The sequence below is a fragment of the Myxine glutinosa genome, chromosome 2, assembly GCF_964187855.1.
Source record: "Myxine glutinosa chromosome 2, kmMyxGlut1.1, whole genome shotgun sequence".
Lineage (NCBI taxonomy): Eukaryota > Metazoa > Chordata > Myxini > Myxiniformes > Myxinidae > Myxine > Myxine glutinosa.
This window is the reverse complement of record NC_136262.1, coordinates 89,563,382-89,582,985: the sequence shown is the minus strand read 5'-3', so window position 1 is coordinate 89,582,985 and position 19,604 is coordinate 89,563,382. Positions and strand designations below refer to the sequence as shown.

Below are 19,604 nucleotides of genomic sequence, written 5' to 3'. Positions count from 1 at the left end.
AGTGGGTTCATCAAAAATGTAGTGGTCTGAGAGGGTCATTAACCAGTGTGGCAGCTACATTCAAATGTAAGGTGTGCACAGAGGGAGCTGCAGATGGAGGAAATGTTGAGTTGGATCTTGGAGACGGTGTGAAGCTGGAAGGTGTGAAAACATTTTGCTACCTCGGAGACATGCTGAATGGAGAAGGTGGATCAGACTCGGCAACGGTTGCTCGAGTGAGATGTGCATGGAAGAAGTTTCGGGAATTGAGTGGCGTGCTGATGATGAGGGGAGTGTCGTTGAAGCTGAAGGGAAAGGTGTATGCTGCATGTGTGAGAAGTGTTATGATTTATGGGAGCGAGACATGGGTAATGAACGTAGAGCAGCAACGAAGGTTGGAAAGGGTGGAAATGCGAATGGTTCGACGGATGTGCGGAGTATCGTTGAGAGAGAGGAAGACAAATGATGAATTGCGAAAGATGATGGGAATAGAGCCTGTGATTGATGCTGTGAAGAGGAACAGGTTGAGATGGTTTGGTCATGTGTTGAGGAAGGATGAAAGTGACTGGTTGAGAAGAGTGATGGAAATGAATGTAGAAGGAAGTAGAAGACGGGGAAGACCGAGAAAGACTTGGCTAAAGATGGTGGAAGAAGAAATGCGGGCAAGGGGGTTAACAAGGAGAGATGCAGAAAATAGGGCAAAATGGAGAAGATTGTCATGGGGACCGCAAGGCTAACCCCCGCTCTAGCAGGGAAAATGGCCTTTTAAAATGCATGTTGTTGTTGTTGTTGTACACTAAGGACCTATCTAAGTGTTTATATGAGAATGCGTTGCCATAAGGGACAAATGTTTAGTGACGGGGGGGAAATGATGAACGAGGGAACTTTATCCATAATCCCTGTACTAATTAGCAAGCCCCGCCCCCCCCGCCCCTCCCTCACCCCCTTGCGGCGGGGACACAAATACAGCTTATACTGACAAACCAGACTAAACATAGAATTTATTACAGGTAGATTCCCTATCACGACAGTCGGATACCTACCAATACAGATTACAGATCTATCTGGCTCTAGATATTCCTCTACCCAAATTCATAACAATATGAATACAATCTAGTTACCAGACAACGGTTGTCCAAGACAACGTCCAACGTCCAACGTTGTCCAGACAACGGTTGTTGACCGTTGTCATAAGTGATCATAAGTTAGTGTAACCCTAATAGTTAGTGAGATGAAAGCACAAAATAATCTGTAATGGTATCAATATCAACACATGGCCATGTGCTATGGGTAATGTTACGTATTCGGCCCTAATGATTGTTGTTATGATTATTGTTGTTGGTTCGAAGTATTCTAGATATTATTAGGCTATGAGCCGAGGGGTCGACCATGCTCAATCAGAGGGAGGATGGCTAACAGTTATTTTTGGCAAGGCCAAGGTCCCGAGTGCTGAAAAAAATGTGATAGCAGTGTGAAACTCTTAGCCGTATCTGTGTTATCATCACATTTGTCAGATCACCCATTTATCGCTTTTCGGGTCATTTTTCCCGCTTAAGATTTAGGGGGTGGGGTTAGTTTTTTGGCTCTCAAATAATATCACGTGTATATATCAGCTAGTGTGGTATATCAGGTAAAAGGTTATTGAATTACCTTTCAAATGATGTATAGAAAGTGCCTGTGTGATCTATAGTAACCTCTTTATAATGATTATTAAAACATAATTATTTCCACCAACTCTCAAAACTTCATCACAAAATCCCCAATTTTAGGAACAAAAATAGGCAAAAATCAAAAGGTATGTAAAAGGTATGTTTCGATTTGAGACACACATACAGTATAATTAGAGTCAATATCCTCACACATATGATCATGATGTGCTATGAAATTCAATGCAATATGTGTAGATATGCTAATACGAATGTTGTCATCAATGTCAATATTTTCATTATATTTTAGGTGATTTGCAACCATGACAGCGGTGCACGACATCTAATGTATTTCTCTTTGTAGATTTGTTGGTGCAGAATACATTTTTAAGCAACTATAGCAACTGATGCTAATTTGTAGTAGTGGTGGTCTCATTCGATATTATGTGTCTTTCCAGGTGAGACGGTGGTGGTGATATTGGTGGTGGTGAAACAGAGTGTACCGCAGATAGACAATTGAACAAATACTTGCAATGGAGATTGCGATCACTCAGAAAGTTCCCAAGGACGTTTGTATCATTCATAAGCTATCGTTAGATGTCAAACCAGAAGATCCGTTCATAAGCCCTCAAACATTCGATTCGTGGACTACATTGCTGGATGCGGCCAAAATACGGAACCATGCACCCATTCTCGACCTTGCTCAGTCGCTGCCAGAGAAGGAGATTCCCCGAGTATTCTACCACAGGCAGTGCAGGAGCGTGTTCACCATGAAGCGAGATTTGGAAGCACTGAAACGAAAAGCTGAATCCAATTTAACCGACGATGCTGCTGCAACATGTTCAGCGAGCAAGAGACAAGCCAGAAGGGCATCTTCGGAATCACGCATCTATGAACCGGATTGTATATTCTGTGGAAAGACCAAGTGGTGCAAGGGAACGTCATCCCTTGAAAAGTTGAGCAAGGCTGTTGATCTGAGAGCAGATGAAACACTGCGAAACAGCGCCGTGCGTAAATGTGACACGAAAATCATGGCTGCCACAAGTAGAGACATTGAAATCGTTGAAACGTTGATATCGTTGGTCTTGGTTGATATCGTTGAAACGGTCTTGCTTGCTCTACTGCGCGCTTCCCGAGAAGGTAATTGGCCATTACATCTATCTGCTATCCAAGCCATGATTCCTTGGTGCTTCGCATACGACAAAATCAACTATGCACGGTATTTATCAGCATACTACGCACAAATGACAAACCTTCCAACGCAGCACCCTGGCATCTTCCAAGCGTTCTCAGATGGGTACTTCTCAGTTCAAATGTCAAAAAGCAATCCGTTTGGACGCATTCCAGTTGACCAAACTACTGAGGTCACTGTCAACAAAGACACACAGACACCAGGTGGCACTACCAGGTTCAACTTGAAATCTGGAGCAGTGAAGCGCTACTATGTCACATCCGAACACAGGAGTGCGTTTCTCCGCCAGATGAGGGAAATGGTGAATGTGAGCAACACACACGTACAACACGCGGATCTGCAGCAAACACGGATCAAGAAAGATGAGGACGCTGTATCATCACTGATAACTCTGATCCAGAGTTGGGTGAACCCATTCACTATGGCCAGCTCTCTCATCAGTATTTCCACCGCACGCGCAGCCCCTCCAAATATTGCCAAGGATCTGGAGAAAGCATGGGAAGTCGGACACAAGTGCTACACAAACTTCAAGATTGAGCGACTTGGGAGCAACCCACCAATCAAGAAATTCCACGACCCTTTGCAACTGAACAAGCTGAAGACTTTCAGCAACCTCACTAAGAAGAAGGAATGCAGAAGCAATGGCAGGGCAGTAATTCTTCAAGCAGACAGAGCTCTATTTGGTAGAATTATCGTGATGGCACAGGGCCGAGATCTTCACATGGCAGAGGTGCTATCTCATCCTCTAGGTCCCTTGCCATGGGCCCTGGCGACACCCGAAGGCCTTCTACGGAAAACCAACAAAGCTGCCCTAGCCACGGCCTTGCAAAGGACTGTGACCCCGGCTGAAAGGATACCCGACAATTCGGCAACAATTATTGACGGGATGCTCCTTATACAGAAGGTGGCAGGTGATCAAACTACATTTGCCGAAGTGGCCATGATTGTCCTATCCATGGCCCTGAAGGATGGATGCAGTAGCCAGAGGATCGATGTCGTCTTTGACACCTACAAGGAGACTTCCATCAAAAACAGCGAACGGTTAACCAGGGGGGAAGAACTTGGACTTGAGCTGAAAAACATCACGGCATCTCAAATTGTAAGGCAATGGCGCAAGTTTCTCAGCTATGTTGGGAACAAGTCAAGTCTTATCATGTTCCTGGTCGAAGAGTGGAAGAAACCAGAGTACATCAGACGCCTACAGGGAAAGGTTCTCTTTGTAACATGCGATGACAAGTGTTATCAGATCACATCTGATGCTAGCCAAGAAGTAGTGGCCCTGGAAAGCACACACGAGGAAGCAGATGGTCGTCTGTTCTTGCATGCTGCCCATGCTGCCGCACATGGATACCAGTCTGTGCTTATTAGCTCAGATGACACCGACGTACTTGTCATTGGCTTGGCATTTCATACCAAGATTCATGCCAAGTTGTTTCAGAAATGTGGCACCAAAGCAAGGGCTAAAATCCTAGACATAGGGAAAATAGGAAAGTCAGTCGGCACAAATGTATGTCAGGCCCTAATTGGAATTGCATGCCTATACCGGATGCGACACAGTCAGCACGTTCGCTGGACGAGGAAAACTGACTGCACTAAAACTCATCAGAACCAACAAAGATGTGCAGGATGCATGTACACAGCTGGGAGAGGACTGGGACGTCAGTGAGGAACTGATGGATAAATTGGAGAACTTCACTTGTCTCATGTACGCACCGAAGTCGGGAACAGTGAAGGTGAATGACTTGAGATATCACCTGTTCTGTGCCAAGAGGGGAGAAATCGACAGTCACCAGCTACCTCCGTGCAAAGACTGCTTAACCAAACATGCACAGCGAGCCAACTATCAAGCCGCTATTTGGAAGAGGAGTCTCAAGATGGATCCAGCAGTACCGAGTCCAATCGGGAAAGGATGGCACTGGGATACCCAGGATGGTCGCGTGCAGCTGGCAGTCGACTGGATGCAAGGACAGCCCGCACCACAGGCGGTTCTGGATTTACTGGCATGCACCTGTTCGAAAAGATGCACACTACCCATGTGTGTCTGCATGGCCAGTGGTTTGAAGTGCACAGACATGTGCAAACTCACCACATGTGACAACCAGAGAGTGCATGGTGAGAGTGATGACAGTTCAGCAGAAGACGATGAAGAAGACGACGACGATGACGAGGATAACTTCTGAATTGTAAAACTGTATGGAGAAAGATCATGTACATATGTGTAACAAATATGGTGTACGCTGAATTGATAACTCGTGTACTTTATGGTATGATGTCTATAAATATATGTTGCTTAAATAGAAAGTACATTGTTTTCCTTTGGTTTACTTTATGTATAGCTGGTAATATAAGAGAACCATACAACACTACAAGACTAAAAACGTTTGCATGAATATGATGTAAATTATCTCGCCAAGTTAGGGTACATCAGGATACATACATATACATGGAGTAGGTTAATCATCACATGCATCATACGTCTGTGGTATATTCAAGAACACCACATACAGTTTGGTCATAATGCCTTCATATTTTTAGAATTAGACATTTCTGACACCAATTTCAGTACTTTTTGGCCTATATATGGCTGACATCCCAATATTATATATACTATTTTTAGACCAATAATGGTATACAAACTATATACATGCTGTCGGTCAAAAATCGTAAAATGTAAATCAATATATCATAAGAGCGGAAAGATATACATTTATGGATTTTAGGTCATGGTTACAGCAACTACTGTATATTGGATTTTCTCATCTTTATCAAGGTGTATGAGATTTAAGGCCCAAATTTGACTTTAATCATACTGTGTGTTTCTCAAATTCAAAAATTCATTTAATATCCGCCAAACTGAATTTTTGCCTAATTTTGTTTTCATTGGGGATTTTGTGATAAATGTTTGAGGGTTGGCGGAAATAATTATGTTTTAATGATCATAAAGAGGTTACTATATATCACACAGGCACTTTCTATACATCATGTGAAAGATAATTCAATTACCTTTCACCTGGTATACAACACTAACTGATACATATAGGAGATATTATTTGAAAGCCCCAAAACGAACCCTACCCCCTAAATCTTAGGCGGAAAAATTATCGAAAGCGTTATTGGGGTGGTCTGACAAATGTCATGATAACACAGATACGGCTAAGAGTTTCACACTGCTATCACATTTTTTTCAGCACTAGGGTCCCTGGCCTTGCCAAAAATAACTGTTAGCCATCCTCCCTCTGATTGAGCATAATGTCGAAAATTTGAGGGTCTGGCTCATAGCCTATATGCTTATTGTGACTGAAGGGAAAGGGTTGTTGTGGTTAAAAGATTTAAAAGCGCTCCTGGTAAAATGTGGCCGGAAATCCGGATCGAGACCGGAAGAGGTGGAGCGAAGGAGAAAGAGGTGGGAGGACATCGAAAAGAGACGTGGTGGTTGAAGCTCCGGCCCGAGCGTTCGACGTACAGTGCGAGTGAACTTTGCGTCCTTGAAGGGAAGTTCGGGCGATAAGAAATATCGCCGGAGTGCGTGGAGCCTGTGTCGTCGGGTATTTTCATTGAGGTTCCGGAGGATCCAGGCCTTGAGAATCCGGGTTGGAGCGAAAGCAGTCCGCCATCTTCGCCACGCGAGCCCCCTGCAGTGAACAGGCTTTTGTCGTGTCGGCTGGGCATTATTCCCCGGTGGATTGCCGGGGACGGCTGTGCCAGAAAGGGGCACGTTTGAATTATACGGAGGCTTGCGGATTGAACCGCAACGTGTACGTCGGAGCGCGTCTTTGTGAGGTTCCTCTCTACCGCTGTGTGGCTGGGGGTTGAGCACATGACCTCGGGGTCGTCTCGCTCGTCTACGCCTCAATTGACCATCGGGCCTTGCCTCCCCGATCGCGGGAGCGCACAGAGACATTGCGACTTCGTCTTGGAGGGGTGCAGAGACATTGGGGGAGGTGCCGTGAGTGTGGGTTGAGGGGCTTGACAAGGATATTATCGTAAGATTTGAAAGTAGGGGTGATTGCCCCATTGTTGTATGGCTCTTTGTGTGTGATTTATAATATATTATTGTTTGGTTATAACCTGGTGTGGTTGCATTATTGCTTTGACTGTTTCATTTGCTGGTTCCATTGAGGGACATTATTTGCTGGATTTCAACCAAGGATAACACATCTTTCTGCCGGGGACCCTCGGGGTTCGGAGGTCCACCGAGACCTGAGGTAAGGGGGGGACCCCGTAACAGTAAAGATTAGGGCAGAAACAAAGGAGTTGAGTGGATAGTGGGGGAGGGTGAGTTGGTTTGGGGGATATTGTCCTGATAAAAACCTTGGATGACATTATGTGGAATCTCTATTTAAAGTCAGGGTATCCCCGCTCCTTTTACGCAAGAGTGGATCAAATGCTAATGGTAAGTCAATCACCTCCTGCGTGATCGACGTAACAGTTTCTTCCGTGTGCCAAGCCTCCAAGATACGTCTTCTGATCCTGTTCGGGGTAAAACCCAAAATATTGTTATGGATTTGAGAATTGTGTTTTTTTATTGTTGATGTAAAATATCACCCTCCTTCCTCCATTTGGTGTATAAAGGTCAAAGGTCGTGCCCGTAGTTATTCCATATACAATCACGTAGCCAATCATATATCCTTCTATACAGTTATCTCCTTATTCTATGTAGGTTAAGGCTCTGTTGCCATTAGTTAATACTCCATTGCACGAATCAAGTAAGGATAGCTCCCCTTCAATGACATTTTCCAGCCGAACTCTCCCTCTCTGGGTAACGAAGCTTAACAAGCGTGGGGTGCGCGGCTCCTCAACTGGCCTGGCTTGGGAAGCGGCGTTCGCCGCTATGATGAAGATGTGCTCCGTGCTCTGTTTGAACAGGAAGGGCGGGGTCGCCGGGAAGAGGCGCACCACGAGGGGCGGGGTGTTCAGCCCCATGCCCAAGTAAGGACACAAGCCCGTGGCTCGCCACGAGGGGTGCGCCATTCGACTCTCTGCCCAAATAAGGTAGCAAGACCATGCCATTGCCTTATAAGGGCACGAAACAGAGCACGGAGGAGGGCGGTACCGAAACTGACGAGGGCGTGTCAGCCCCACGCTAGAGATTAAAAAAAAAAAGATATACGTGCGACGATTGTAAAAAAAAAAAAAAAAAAAAGGCAGCAGATTGAGGGAGAGAGACGCTTGAGACGATTCCGAGGGAGGAGAGGACCGCAGCAGAGGACAAAAGAGCCCGAGGCGTGTCAAAGGAGGGCGAGATACGTGTGCCGCTGCCGCCCTGCTCGCTCCCAGCCCGGGAAGGACCTGCTTGCTGTGCGCCCTGCCAAAACCTTCCAGTTTGTGGTCCGACCTGAACCTTCTGATCCCTCCAGCCATTCCACTCTGCAATCCCCCATTCGTGTAAGTCTGATTGTTCGTCCGTCTTCTGTGTTGTCCTGGGGTTTAAGTAAGACTGTTAATAGATAAGCTAGAGTTGCACTGTGTCCTTCTGGTCCGTCCCTCTTTCTGTCTTTATTTTCGTATTCTTCCTTCTCCCTTGGTTTCTTTTGATTGTACATAATAGTAGTAATAAATTATATTTGTATTTCCAACCTTTTGTCTTCTTCTTCTTCACATCCTTCGTCTTTGAGGTTTCCACATTGAATACCTGTGGCACGATTTGGCCAACGTTTAGGATCGGGTTAGTCTCTGCTAATGGCTCGAACTTCGGGTTGCTAAAACCGCTCGGCAACTAGTCCATCTAAAACCGGGGTTCGAGCGGTACTTGTCTCCCTGTTCTGCGGAGGGACGGATAAAGGTATTCGGGATAAACCCTGGACCCATAACCCTGATCCGTTCCATCCCACGGGAGGGCGTTACAAGTACCAGGACCGGGGAGATGGCCAGCTTAACAGGACAAGGGGCTAATCACCCCTTGCTAACGGGAGAGCCGTCCCCCGTATCCGTAACAATATTAACCCTATCGCACATACAGTGCATTCAGAAAGTATTCAGACCCCTTCACTTTTTTCACATTTTGTTATGTTGCAGCCTTATGCTGAAATCGTTTAAATTCATTTTTTCCCTCATCGATCTACACTCAATACCCCATAATGACAAAGAGAAAACAGGATTTTAGAAAGTTTTGCAAGTTTATTAAAAAGAAAAAACTGAAATATCACATTGACATAAGTATTCATACCCTTTGCTATGAGACTTGAAATTTAGCTCAGGTGCCTCCCATTTCTCTTGATCATCTTTGAGATGTTTCTTCACCTTGATTGGAGTCCACCTGTGGTAAATTCAATTGATTGGACATGATTTGGAAAGGCACACACCTGTCTATATAAGGTCTCACAGCTAACAATGCATATCAGAGCAAAAACAAAGCCATGAGGTCGAAGGAACTGCCTGCAGAGCTGAGAGACAGGATTGTGTCGAGGCACAGATTTGGGGAAGCCTACAAAAAAATTTCTGCTGCATTGAAGGTTCCCAAGAGCACAGTGGCCTCCATAATTCTTAAATGGAAGAAGTTTGGAACAACCAGGACTCTTCCGAGAGCTGGCCGCCCGGCCAAACTGAGCAATCGGGGGAGAAGGGCCTTGGTAAGAGAGGTGACCAAGAACCCGGTGGTCACTCTGGCTGAGCTCCAGAGATCCTGTGTGGAGATGGGAGAAACTTCCAGAAGGACAACCATCACTGCAATACTCCACCGATCTGGGCTTTATGGCAGAGTGGCCAGACGGAAGCCTCTCCTCAGTGAAAGACACATGAAAGCCCGCTTGGAGTTTGCAAAAAAGCACCTAAAGGAATCTTAGACTGTGAGAAACAAGATTATGTGATCTGATGAAACCAAGATTGAACTGTTTGGCCTCAATTCTAAGCGTCGTGTCTGGGGGAAACCAGGCACGGCTCATCACCTACCCAATACCATCCCAACGGTGAAGCATGGTGGTGGCAGCATCATGCTGTGGGGGTGTTTTTCAGCAGCAGGGACTGGGGGACTGCTCAGGGTGGAGGGGACAATGACGGAGCGAAGTAATAATAATAATAATAATAATACATTTATTTTATATAGCGCTTTTCAAGAAGCCCAAAGACGCTTTGACAGAGTACAAAAAACAAGTGCAAAAAGACAAAAATCAATAGGTAAATAATCAAAGCAAAAGGAAGGAGAAGGAGAAGAGATAGTCAGGGGTTAAATGCTGTGGGTTAAATGTTGAATGCAGTGTTGAACAGGTGGGCCTTGAGTGATGTTTTGAATGTGGTGAGTGAGGAGGAGTCTCTGATGGTATGAGGTAGTGAGTTCCAGAGGGTGGGAGCAGCGATGGAGAAGGCCTTGTTCCCCCAGGATCTGAATTTGGTCTGCATGGGGGGGGGGGGGGGGGTCAGGAGGTTGGTACCAGCAGAGCGGAGGTTGCGGGTGGGAGTGTGTCTGGAGAGGAGGTCAGTAAGGTAGGATGGGGCCAGGTTATGGAGGGCTTTGTATGGCAAGAGGAGGATTTTGTACTGGATTCTCTGGGGGATGGGGAGCCAGTGAAGCTTGTAAAGGACGGGGGTGATGTGGTCATGGGTCCGGGAATGGGTGAGTCGACGGGCAGCGGAGTTCTGAATGTATTGGAGTTTATTGATGATTATTGAGGGTGAACCATAGAGGAGGCTGTTGCAGTAGTCCAGACGGGAGGTGATGAAGGCGTGAATGAGGGTTTCTGCAGCCGTGGAGGAGAGGGATGGACGGAGACGGGCGATGTTTTTCAGCTGAAAGAAGGCTGTCTTTGTGATCTGTTTAGTGTATTTGTCGAAGGAGAGGGTTTGGTCAAAGATGATGCCAAGATTCCGGATGTGAGGGGAGGTGGATACTGGGAAACCGTCGATGTTGAGGGCAAAGTTATGGGTGGATTTGGTGAGCGTTTTTGGGCCAATGATGATTATTTCAGATTTATCATAGTTAAGTTTGAGGAAGTTGATTTGAAGCCAGGATTTTATTTCAGTGATGCAGTTTGTCAGGATAGAGTGGGTGGCGGTGGAGATGGACTTGGTGGAGATGAAAAGCTGGATGTCATCGGCGAAGCAGTGGAATTGGAGACCATGACTGCAGATTAAGTGACCAAGGGGGGACAGGTACAGGATGAAGAGGAGGGGGCCAAGAACTGAACCTTGGGGGACACCTTGGGGGAGGGGAGCAGTGGGGGATTTGCAGTTATTGATGGAGATGAACTGGCGTCTGTCAGAGAGGTATGATTTGATCCAAGAGAGGGCAGTGCCGGTAATGTTAAAGGTGGTTTCAAGTCGGGTGAGGAGGATGGTGTGATTGATGGTGTCAAAGGCGGCGCTGAGGTCGAGGAGGATGAGAATGTTGAGGTTGCCAGCGTCAGAGGAGAGGAGAAGGTCGTTGGTGATTTTGAGGAGAGCAGTTTCAGTACTGTGGTTGGAGCGGAATCCGGATTGGAATGTTTCATACAGGTTATTGGCAGAGAGGTGATGTTTGAGTTGAGTGGCTACAGCGCGTCCCAAAACTTTTGACAGAAAGGGTAGGTTGGAGGTGGGTCTGAAGTTGTTTAGGGTGTCAGGGTTGAGTCCAGGTTTTTTCAGAATGGGGGTAACAGCAGCAATTTTGAGGGATGGTGGGACGATGCCTGTAGACAGGGAGGAGTTTATTGTTGCAGTGATAAGTGGAGAGAGAGCAGGAAGGGAGGCCTTGACAAAGCTGGAGGGGATGGGGTCAAGAGTGCAGGTGGCAGTTTTCATTCCTATGAGGAGTTCAGATAGGTCAGTCGGGGAGACGGGAGAACTGAGACAGGGGTTGGCAGGATAAGGGGGGGCAGGTGGTTTGAGGGGGAGCAGGTGCGGTGGTGGTTAAGCTGCTGTAGATGTTGTCAATTTTGCTTTGGAAGAATGAAAGGAAGGAGATGCAGTTGTCTACTGTGAATGACTGGGTGGTGGTGTCCAGGGGGCTGAGGAGTTTGTTTATTGTGGAGAAGAGTGCTTTTGGGTTTCCAGAGCCAGAGTGGATAATTTGAGAGTAGTAGGCGGAGCAGGCGCAGGAGAGGGCATCTTTGTAGCGTTGTAGGTGGTCCTTGTAGGCTTGGGAGTGAATTGTGAGACCTGTTTTATTGCGGAGTCTTTCAAGTTGGCGAGCACGAGTTTTCATCAGGCGGAGTTCAGGGGTAAACCAGGGAGCAGAATGGGTGAAAGAAACTGTTTTGGTTTTTATAGGCACAAGCTGGTCAAGGCAGGAGGAGAGAGTGTGGTTGTAGTAGTCAGTGAGGTCAGAAGGGGTGTGGAGGTCAACGAAGGGAGAAGTGGACATTTTTTCAGAGAGGGTGGATGAGAATGAGGTAGGTGAAAGAGCGTTTAGCTTACGGAAGTTGATAGTGCGATAATGCCTTGGTGCTGGGGTGGGGATGTTGATGGTCATAGTGATGGCTAAGTGGTCAGAGAGGGTGAGGTCGGAGCCAGAGAGATGGTGCAAAATTAATCCAGTAGAGCAGACAAGGTCCAGAATGTGACCACGGTTATGGGTAGGAAAGTTGACATGTTGAGTGAGGTTAAAGCAGGTGAGTAAATCAGTGAAGTCAGTGGTTATTGTGGAGTCAGTGGAGTCCATGTGGATATTGAAATCACCGAGGAGGAGGAGGATTGAGGGGGAGAGGGAACAGAGCTGGGTCAGAAAGTAGGAGAAGTCAGACAGGAATTATGGGTGTGGTTTGGGAGGGCGGTAGACGACAGCCACGACTGACTGTGTGTGACCAGAGAGTTTAAAAGCCAGGTGTTCAAATGATGGAGCAGATGAGATGGAGATGAGGCTGGTCTTGATGTCCTGTCGGTGAATTACGGCAATTCCACCACCTCGGCCCTCCGAGTGTGGTTTATTGATGTAAGAATATCCATTGGGTGTAGTGAGGTTGAGTGACATGTTGAGTGACATGTTGAAGTACAGAGATATCCTTATTGAAAACCTGAAACAGAGCGCCTCAGACTCAGACTGGGCCGAAGGTTCACCTTCCAACAGGACAATGACCCTGAGCACACAGCCAAGACAACGCAGGAGTGGCTTAGGGACAACTCTGTGAAGGTCCTTGAGTGGCCCAGCCAGAGCCCTGACTTGAACCCAATCGAACATCTCTGCAGAGACCTGAAAATGGCTGTCCACCAACGCTCCCCATCCAACCTGATAGAGCTTGAGAGGAATTGCAGAAAATCCCCAAATCCAGGTGTGCAAAGCGTCATACCCAAGAAGACTCGAGGCTGTAATCGCTGCCAAAGGTGCTTCAACTAAGTACTGAGTTAAGGGTCTGAACACTTATGTCAATGTGATATTTCAGTTTTTTTCTTTTTAATAAATTAGCAGAACTTTCTAAAATCCTGTTTTCTCTTTGTCATTATGGGGTATTGAGTGTGGATTGATGAGGGAAAAAATGAATTTGAACGATTTCAGCATAAGGGTGCAACATAACAAAATGTGAAAAAAGTGAAGGGGTCTGAATACTTGCTGAATGCACTGTAGGTGTGTGCCCTTTCTTAAGACCGTGTTTGGCAATAGCAGATCTGTTGGGATAATTACATTCAAATGCCTTACGGTGTTCAGTAATCCGCTGTTCAGTAATACTCTGACCTAAGGTCCTCCCGCTGACCTAAGGTCCTCCCATCTCTCCCACATATTCGGCTCCACAAACACAGAAACTGTTACATCGATCACGCAGGAGGTGATTGACTCACCATTAGCATTTGATCCACTCTTGTGTAAACGGAGCAGGGATTCCCTGACTTTAAATAGAGATTCCACATAATGTTGTCATCCAAGGTTTTTATCAGGACAATATCCCCAAACCACCCCACCCACCACTCCCCCCTCACCCTCCCCCCCCCCACCCCCACCCCCACTCCTTTGTTTCTCCCCACCTCTTTACCCATAGCACATGGCCATTGGCCATGTGTTGATATTGATACCATTACAGGTTATTTTGTGCTTTCATCTCACTAACTATTAGGGTTACACTAACTTATGATCACTTGTTAAAAAAATTTACTGATTGTTCCGGAGTGTTGCTAAACATTGGGGCTATAATACAGTTTTATTTACGTCATGGCAGTGAGCCGTTAATGTGCTGTTGATTTTTCAATTTGGTGATAATGGTCTGAGTTCACGAGAGCGATGCGACTTGTTTTGATTGGCTGTCCAGCTTTGCCCACCCCCAACTTTGAGTATATAAGGGGAGTTTTGAGATTATTTTATCACTCTTGAAGAAGGTTAAGGGATGCATGTGGTTTTTCACATGTTGTTAACCGAAACGTTGAGTCATTGTTGGTTCAATTAAAGGTTGGAGATCTTACCATGGAGTCGTTTATATATATATATATACTGTATATATATATATATATATATATATATACACATACAGTCATACACACACACGAGTGCAATTTTCATACATATGCTCCTCACCCAACTCCCCTGCTGTGTATATGTAACAAATTGATGGCACCTCAGTTATATAGATGATAAGGATTCATATACAGTCACGGGAAAAAGTAAGTACACCCCATGTAAAGTTTTGACTTTTTCAACATATTTCAACATACAGCTATTTGATCTTCATTTCAACAACATTGATAGATAAAGGTGATATAATATAACAAATATCATGAAACATTTACATTTTGTAGTCCATTGTATAATTTAAATACACATAAATGCAAATTTTGCATGTGGAAAAAGTAAGTACACCCCTACATTTATCACTCCTTCAAATACCTAAACTTAGAATCAGGTGCACCAGCTCAGGTGCAAATGATTAGAACATCGTCAGAGAGGATCTTGGAGGAACCCATCTCATTTAAACCTCAGACATTTAGTTTGGTTTGCTCTTTGTTGTTGAAGTGTGCGGCGTCACCATGCCTAGATCAAAAGAGCTCTCTGAGACCTTCAGAAAGAAGGTTATCGATGCCTACGAGTCTGGGAAGGGATTTTAAAAGATCTCCAAACAATTTGAAATCAATCATTTGACTGTCCGGAAGATCATCTTCAAGTGGAGAAGATTCCAAACAACTGCCAACTTGTTCAGGCCAGGCCGCCCCAGCAAGTTCAGCCCGAGAGCAGACCGCAAGATGCTGAAAGAAGTCTCCAAGAACCCCAGAATGTCATCACAGGACCTACAGGTAGCTCTTGCCACTGTTGATGTCAAAGAGCACGAGTCTACCATTAGAAAGAGGCTGCACAAACTTGATCTGCATGGAAGGTGTGCCAGGAGGAAACCTTTGCTGCCCAGAAAGAACATCAGGGCAACACTAAAGTTTGCCAATGAACACCTAGGCAAAGACCAGCACTTCTGGAAACAATGTGCTCTGGACAGATGAATCAAAGGTAGAGCTATTTGGCCACAGTACCAGAAGACATGTTTGGCGAAAACCAAAGACAGCATTTGACCACAATGACCTGATACCAACTGTAAAGCATGGTGGTGGAAATATTATGGTTTGGGGCAGCTTTGCTACATCAGGGCCTGGGCATCTCACCATCATAGAATCCACTATTAATTCTTCATTGTACCAGAGGGTGCTTGAGGATAATGTGAGGCCATCTGTCGGAGTGTTGAAGCTCAACCGAAGGTGGACCTTGCAACATGACAATGACCCTAAACATACCAGTAAATCCACCAAGGAATGGCTGAAAAGAAAGAAATGGAGGGTTCTGGAATGGCCAAGTCAAAGCCCGGATCTAAATCCCATCGAGATGTTGTGGGGGGATTTCAAACGAGCTGTGCATGCAAGAAACCCCTCAAACATCGCACAGCTGAAAGAATTCTGCATGGAGGAGTGGGCAAAAATTTCTCCCAGTCGATGTCAGAGACTGGTAGACAGTTATAAGAAACGCCTACTTGAGGTTGTTTCTGCCAAAGGGGGATATACCACCTATTAGAGCCAAGGGTGTACTTACTTTTTCCACATGCAAAATTTGCATTCATGTTTATTTAAATTATACAATGGACTACAAAATGTAAATGTTTCATGATATTTGTTACATTATATCACCTTTATCTGTCAATATTGTTGAAATGAAGATCAAATAGCTGTATGTTGAAATATGTTGAAAAAGTCAAAACTTTACATGGGGTGTACTTACTTTTTTACGTGACTGTAATAACATTGCATCATCATGATGAACATACCAGTCATTTGATTTTGTATATGTGTGCCTGGATGTAGATTTGAAATCACCCATTGATGACAAAACTATGGTCTTGGATTCCGGTGATTCTCAAGATGCTGGCTCTGGTGATGGCAGGATATGTGAAGAATCATCCTCTATGCCATTGTGGAACGGGCTAAAGTGCAGAGGTATTTGTAATTTCATAATTGCAGTATTCCAACTTCGAGGACCTATATTGGTTATATTTTATATACATGTATATACTAGCAGAAGTACTTGGCATTGCCGAGCGGGGGGGGAGGGGGGAGGGGGAGGGGAGGTGGGGAAAGTGGAGGGGAGGGGGGGAGGGAAGAGCGGGTGTGGTATGGGGGCAGGGGAGGAGGTGGGAGGGAGGAGTAGGGGGGGGAGGTGGGAGGGAGGAGGAGATGGGGAGGGGAGGGGGGATGGAAGATGGGAGGAGGGGAGGAAGGGGCAGGAAGGGGAAGGGGGGAGGCAGGGGAGGGGAGGGGGGAGGCAGGAGAGGAAGGGGGTTCATATATATGCTGGTGGGTGAATGGGGTGAATGTGGTGTTCATCACGTTTCTGAGGTAAGTGTGACGCTGATCAGGAGGAAGAGGAAGCCGTACCACCAACTTTGTACACTTCCGGAATTGTTTGATTTATTTGGCATGGCAAAAGGCAAAAGGCCCTTCCATTTCAAGGCATGGCAAAACTGACAGGTGAACGACATGGAGCCGATATCAACCTTTGAGGACTAGTCAGTGTTCGGATTGTAACTGAATGCAGCCTTCTCCCATGCAATGGCCGGCTGCTGTCTGCCTGATGGTTGCCAGTTCATCATGATTTTGTTTTTGGTCGCTGTTCTTCTGTCTCCTGCTGTCTGGCCCTCGCTACACGTTGTTGATTGGCGTTTAGACGTGTCTCTCTCTCATTTTCTGTCTCTTGTTGTTTGGCCCTCGCCACACGTTCTTGACTGGCGTTTAGACGTGCCTCTCTCTCATCTTCTGTCTCTCGCTGTCTGGCTCTCGCCAGACATTGTTGATTGGTGTTTAGACGTGCCTCTGTCTCATATTCTGTCTCTCGCTGTCTGGCCCTCGCCAGACGTTGTTGGATTGGCGGTTAGACGTGCCTCTGTCTCATCTTCTGTCTCTCGCTGTCTGGCCCTCGCCACACGTTGTTGATTGGCTTTAAGACGTGCCGCTCTCTCATTTTCCGTCTCTCGCTGTCTGAATCTGGAGACACTTTCTTGATTGGCTTGTCGACGGTGAAAAGTATCTTCATCGGTTTCATGCAGTCTCCGATCAGCGATTTTCCTTTCTCGGGAGGTTGAACGCGACAAATTTCTTTTCTTAGGTGGCATTGCCTTTATCACAGTCAGTCTTCCATGTGTGAACTCGTAGACAAATTCAATTTTTTTTCACGTTTACGTTTACACGTGGTAAGCTAACTCGCTCGCTAGCCAAATGAAGATCCTGAACGATTCTGCAATCAAACAAACGACGTCTTGCTAATGCCACGTCGTAAGCCTGGCCAACGTGGCCTCATGCTCCCAGATGATTGTCTAACTCGCTCGCGGGCCTGACGAAGATCCTGAGCGAGCCATAAAAGGTAACCGATAACATGCAAATTGATGGCACAGGCAGTGATGTATATATGGGGCTGGGGTCTAGTGCCTTCTTCCTTGCAAACTTGAAAATTGTCACGTGATTGCTCTGAGCTGTGGCAGAGGCAGAGGCTGTAATGTTCAGAACCCAATCGGAAATGCGCTAAGTTATGGCTAAAAATATGGATCTAAAGATGAAAGAAAAAAAAACACGGTCTCGGACAAACCTTTGACAGACCCCCCCCCCCTCGCCCCCACCCCCCTCGCCCCCCCCCCCCCCACACACACACAGGAGCCTCGACCCCCGTACATTCGCAGAGAATGTAAACGGGCAGGGTATCAGGCAACTTGACTTGGCAGCCTGGCCTGGCTCGTACGTCCAAACTTCATTCTTCAGACGCTGGTGACCAGGCTGCCGCTGATAATCCCCACATAATCCCAATGCAAACTGCGTGGGAGTATAGCCACTGATCTATAGTATAGCAGGCAGCGTGGAGTCTGGCGGCGAGGATGAAACATCACGTGATCGCTCTGAGCAAATCAGCGAGCTGCACTGGCACAGGCTGAGATCAGTGTATAATGTTCCTCGCTGAAATGCACTAAGTTAAATATGAATAAAAAATATGGATCTCGTCATCGGAGGTCATTTTTAGGTCGGCCATGTCCTTCCCAGGCCCAATGGCCATGTCCATGCCAAACATCAAGTACGTGAGCCTCTCCGTTTAGGAGTCTATAGGTAACATACACACACACACACACACACACACACACACACACACACACACACACACACACGCAAACACACAAACTGTGTTTTATTTATGTAGATACTGGCTATATTATATATATATATATATATATATATATATATATATATATATATATATATATCAGTCACTATGCGACCTTCATATCATCAGTGGAGAACCGCCAGCAAGGTGTCCCATACAGCTGCTGCTGCACCTTGCTGGGAGCGATAAGCACCGCCTGCCACACGGTAACGTTATCTCTGGTATCCACTCATCATATGGAGTCGACCTGGTTGCGGTTGGGAGTTACTAATAATGGTATCTGTAATCTGGTTCTCCAACCAATGTTGGAGAACCAGATTACAGATACCATTATATATATATATATATATAGTCGCGTTCCATACAGAGGCAGAGGCTGTCAGAGAATCAACAGAGAATCAGTCTGTCGCGTTCCATATACTGTATATATATATATATATATTATTATATAATATATATATATATATATATGTCTGTGGCCGTGGCCTTGTTTGCCGGTGGCCTTGTGGTCTTGGTGGCCTTGTGGCCTTGTTTGCCGCTGTGGTCTTGATTAGCGGCTGCAGTCGTTTGCCGCTGCGTTTGCCGCTGCGTTTGCCGCTTTGCCTCCTCGACCTTGGCCTCGTACTCGTCCCTTCGCTCCTGCCTGGCATGGCTCTGAAGTACTCCGCCGCAAGGCTTCTTCTGCTCAATACCCGCTCCACCCCATCATGCATCTCTGCCATCAAATCAAATGGACTCCTCCGACGACCCAGGTACATTCACCGTGGCTCCGGTCGCAAGTTTGTTTATTTGCAATCAGGTCACTCCATCCCCGTCCTCTGGTCGGCTCAGCGCACTCTCACTCTTCGTCCCAGCGCACCTGGTCACAGCAACCCACACGATCGCACCTCTTGCCTACGAACCCTGGCTAAATCACCTGAATTCATCCCTGCTGTTCAAAACAACATCAAGCTCACCCTGTTCAACACCCGGTCCCTCAACAATAAATGCCTCATCCTGAACGAATACATCCTGGATAACAAACTGGACTTTCTCTGTCTCACCGAAACCTGGCAACAACCTCTGGACTACTACACACTCAACCTCACCACACCCAATGGATATTCCTACGTCAATAAACCACGCTCGGAGGGCCGAGGTGGTGGAATTGCCGTTATCCACCGTCAAGACATCAAGACCAACCTCATCTCCATCTCATCTGCTCCATCATTTGAACACCTGGCTTTAAAACTCTCTGGTCACACGCAGTCAGTCATGGCTGTCGTCTACCGCCCTCCCA

At 46.3% G+C, this 19,604-nt stretch overlaps 3 protein-coding genes across 3 annotated transcripts in view; 1 reads left to right on the top strand and 2 right to left on the bottom strand.

The window, feature by feature from the left end:
- Positions 1–19,604, bottom strand: part of MAD2L2 (mitotic arrest deficient 2 like 2) — a 136,795-nt gene that overhangs the window by 42,512 nt on the left and 74,679 nt on the right. The window lies entirely within an intron of this gene.
- The window catches only part of MED16 (mediator complex subunit 16), a 79,029-nt gene that overhangs the window by 24,970 nt on the left and 34,455 nt on the right, over positions 1–19,604 (bottom strand). The window lies entirely within an intron of this gene.
- Positions 1–19,604, top strand: part of LOC137421607 (uncharacterized) — a 42,591-nt gene that overhangs the window by 7,285 nt on the left and 15,702 nt on the right. Inside the window, exon 2 of the mRNA XM_068107828.2 lies at positions 15,988–16,119. Coding sequence (XP_067963929.2) covers positions 15,988–16,119 — 132 coding nt within the window. The remainder of the gene's footprint in view (positions 1–15,987; positions 16,120–19,604) is intronic.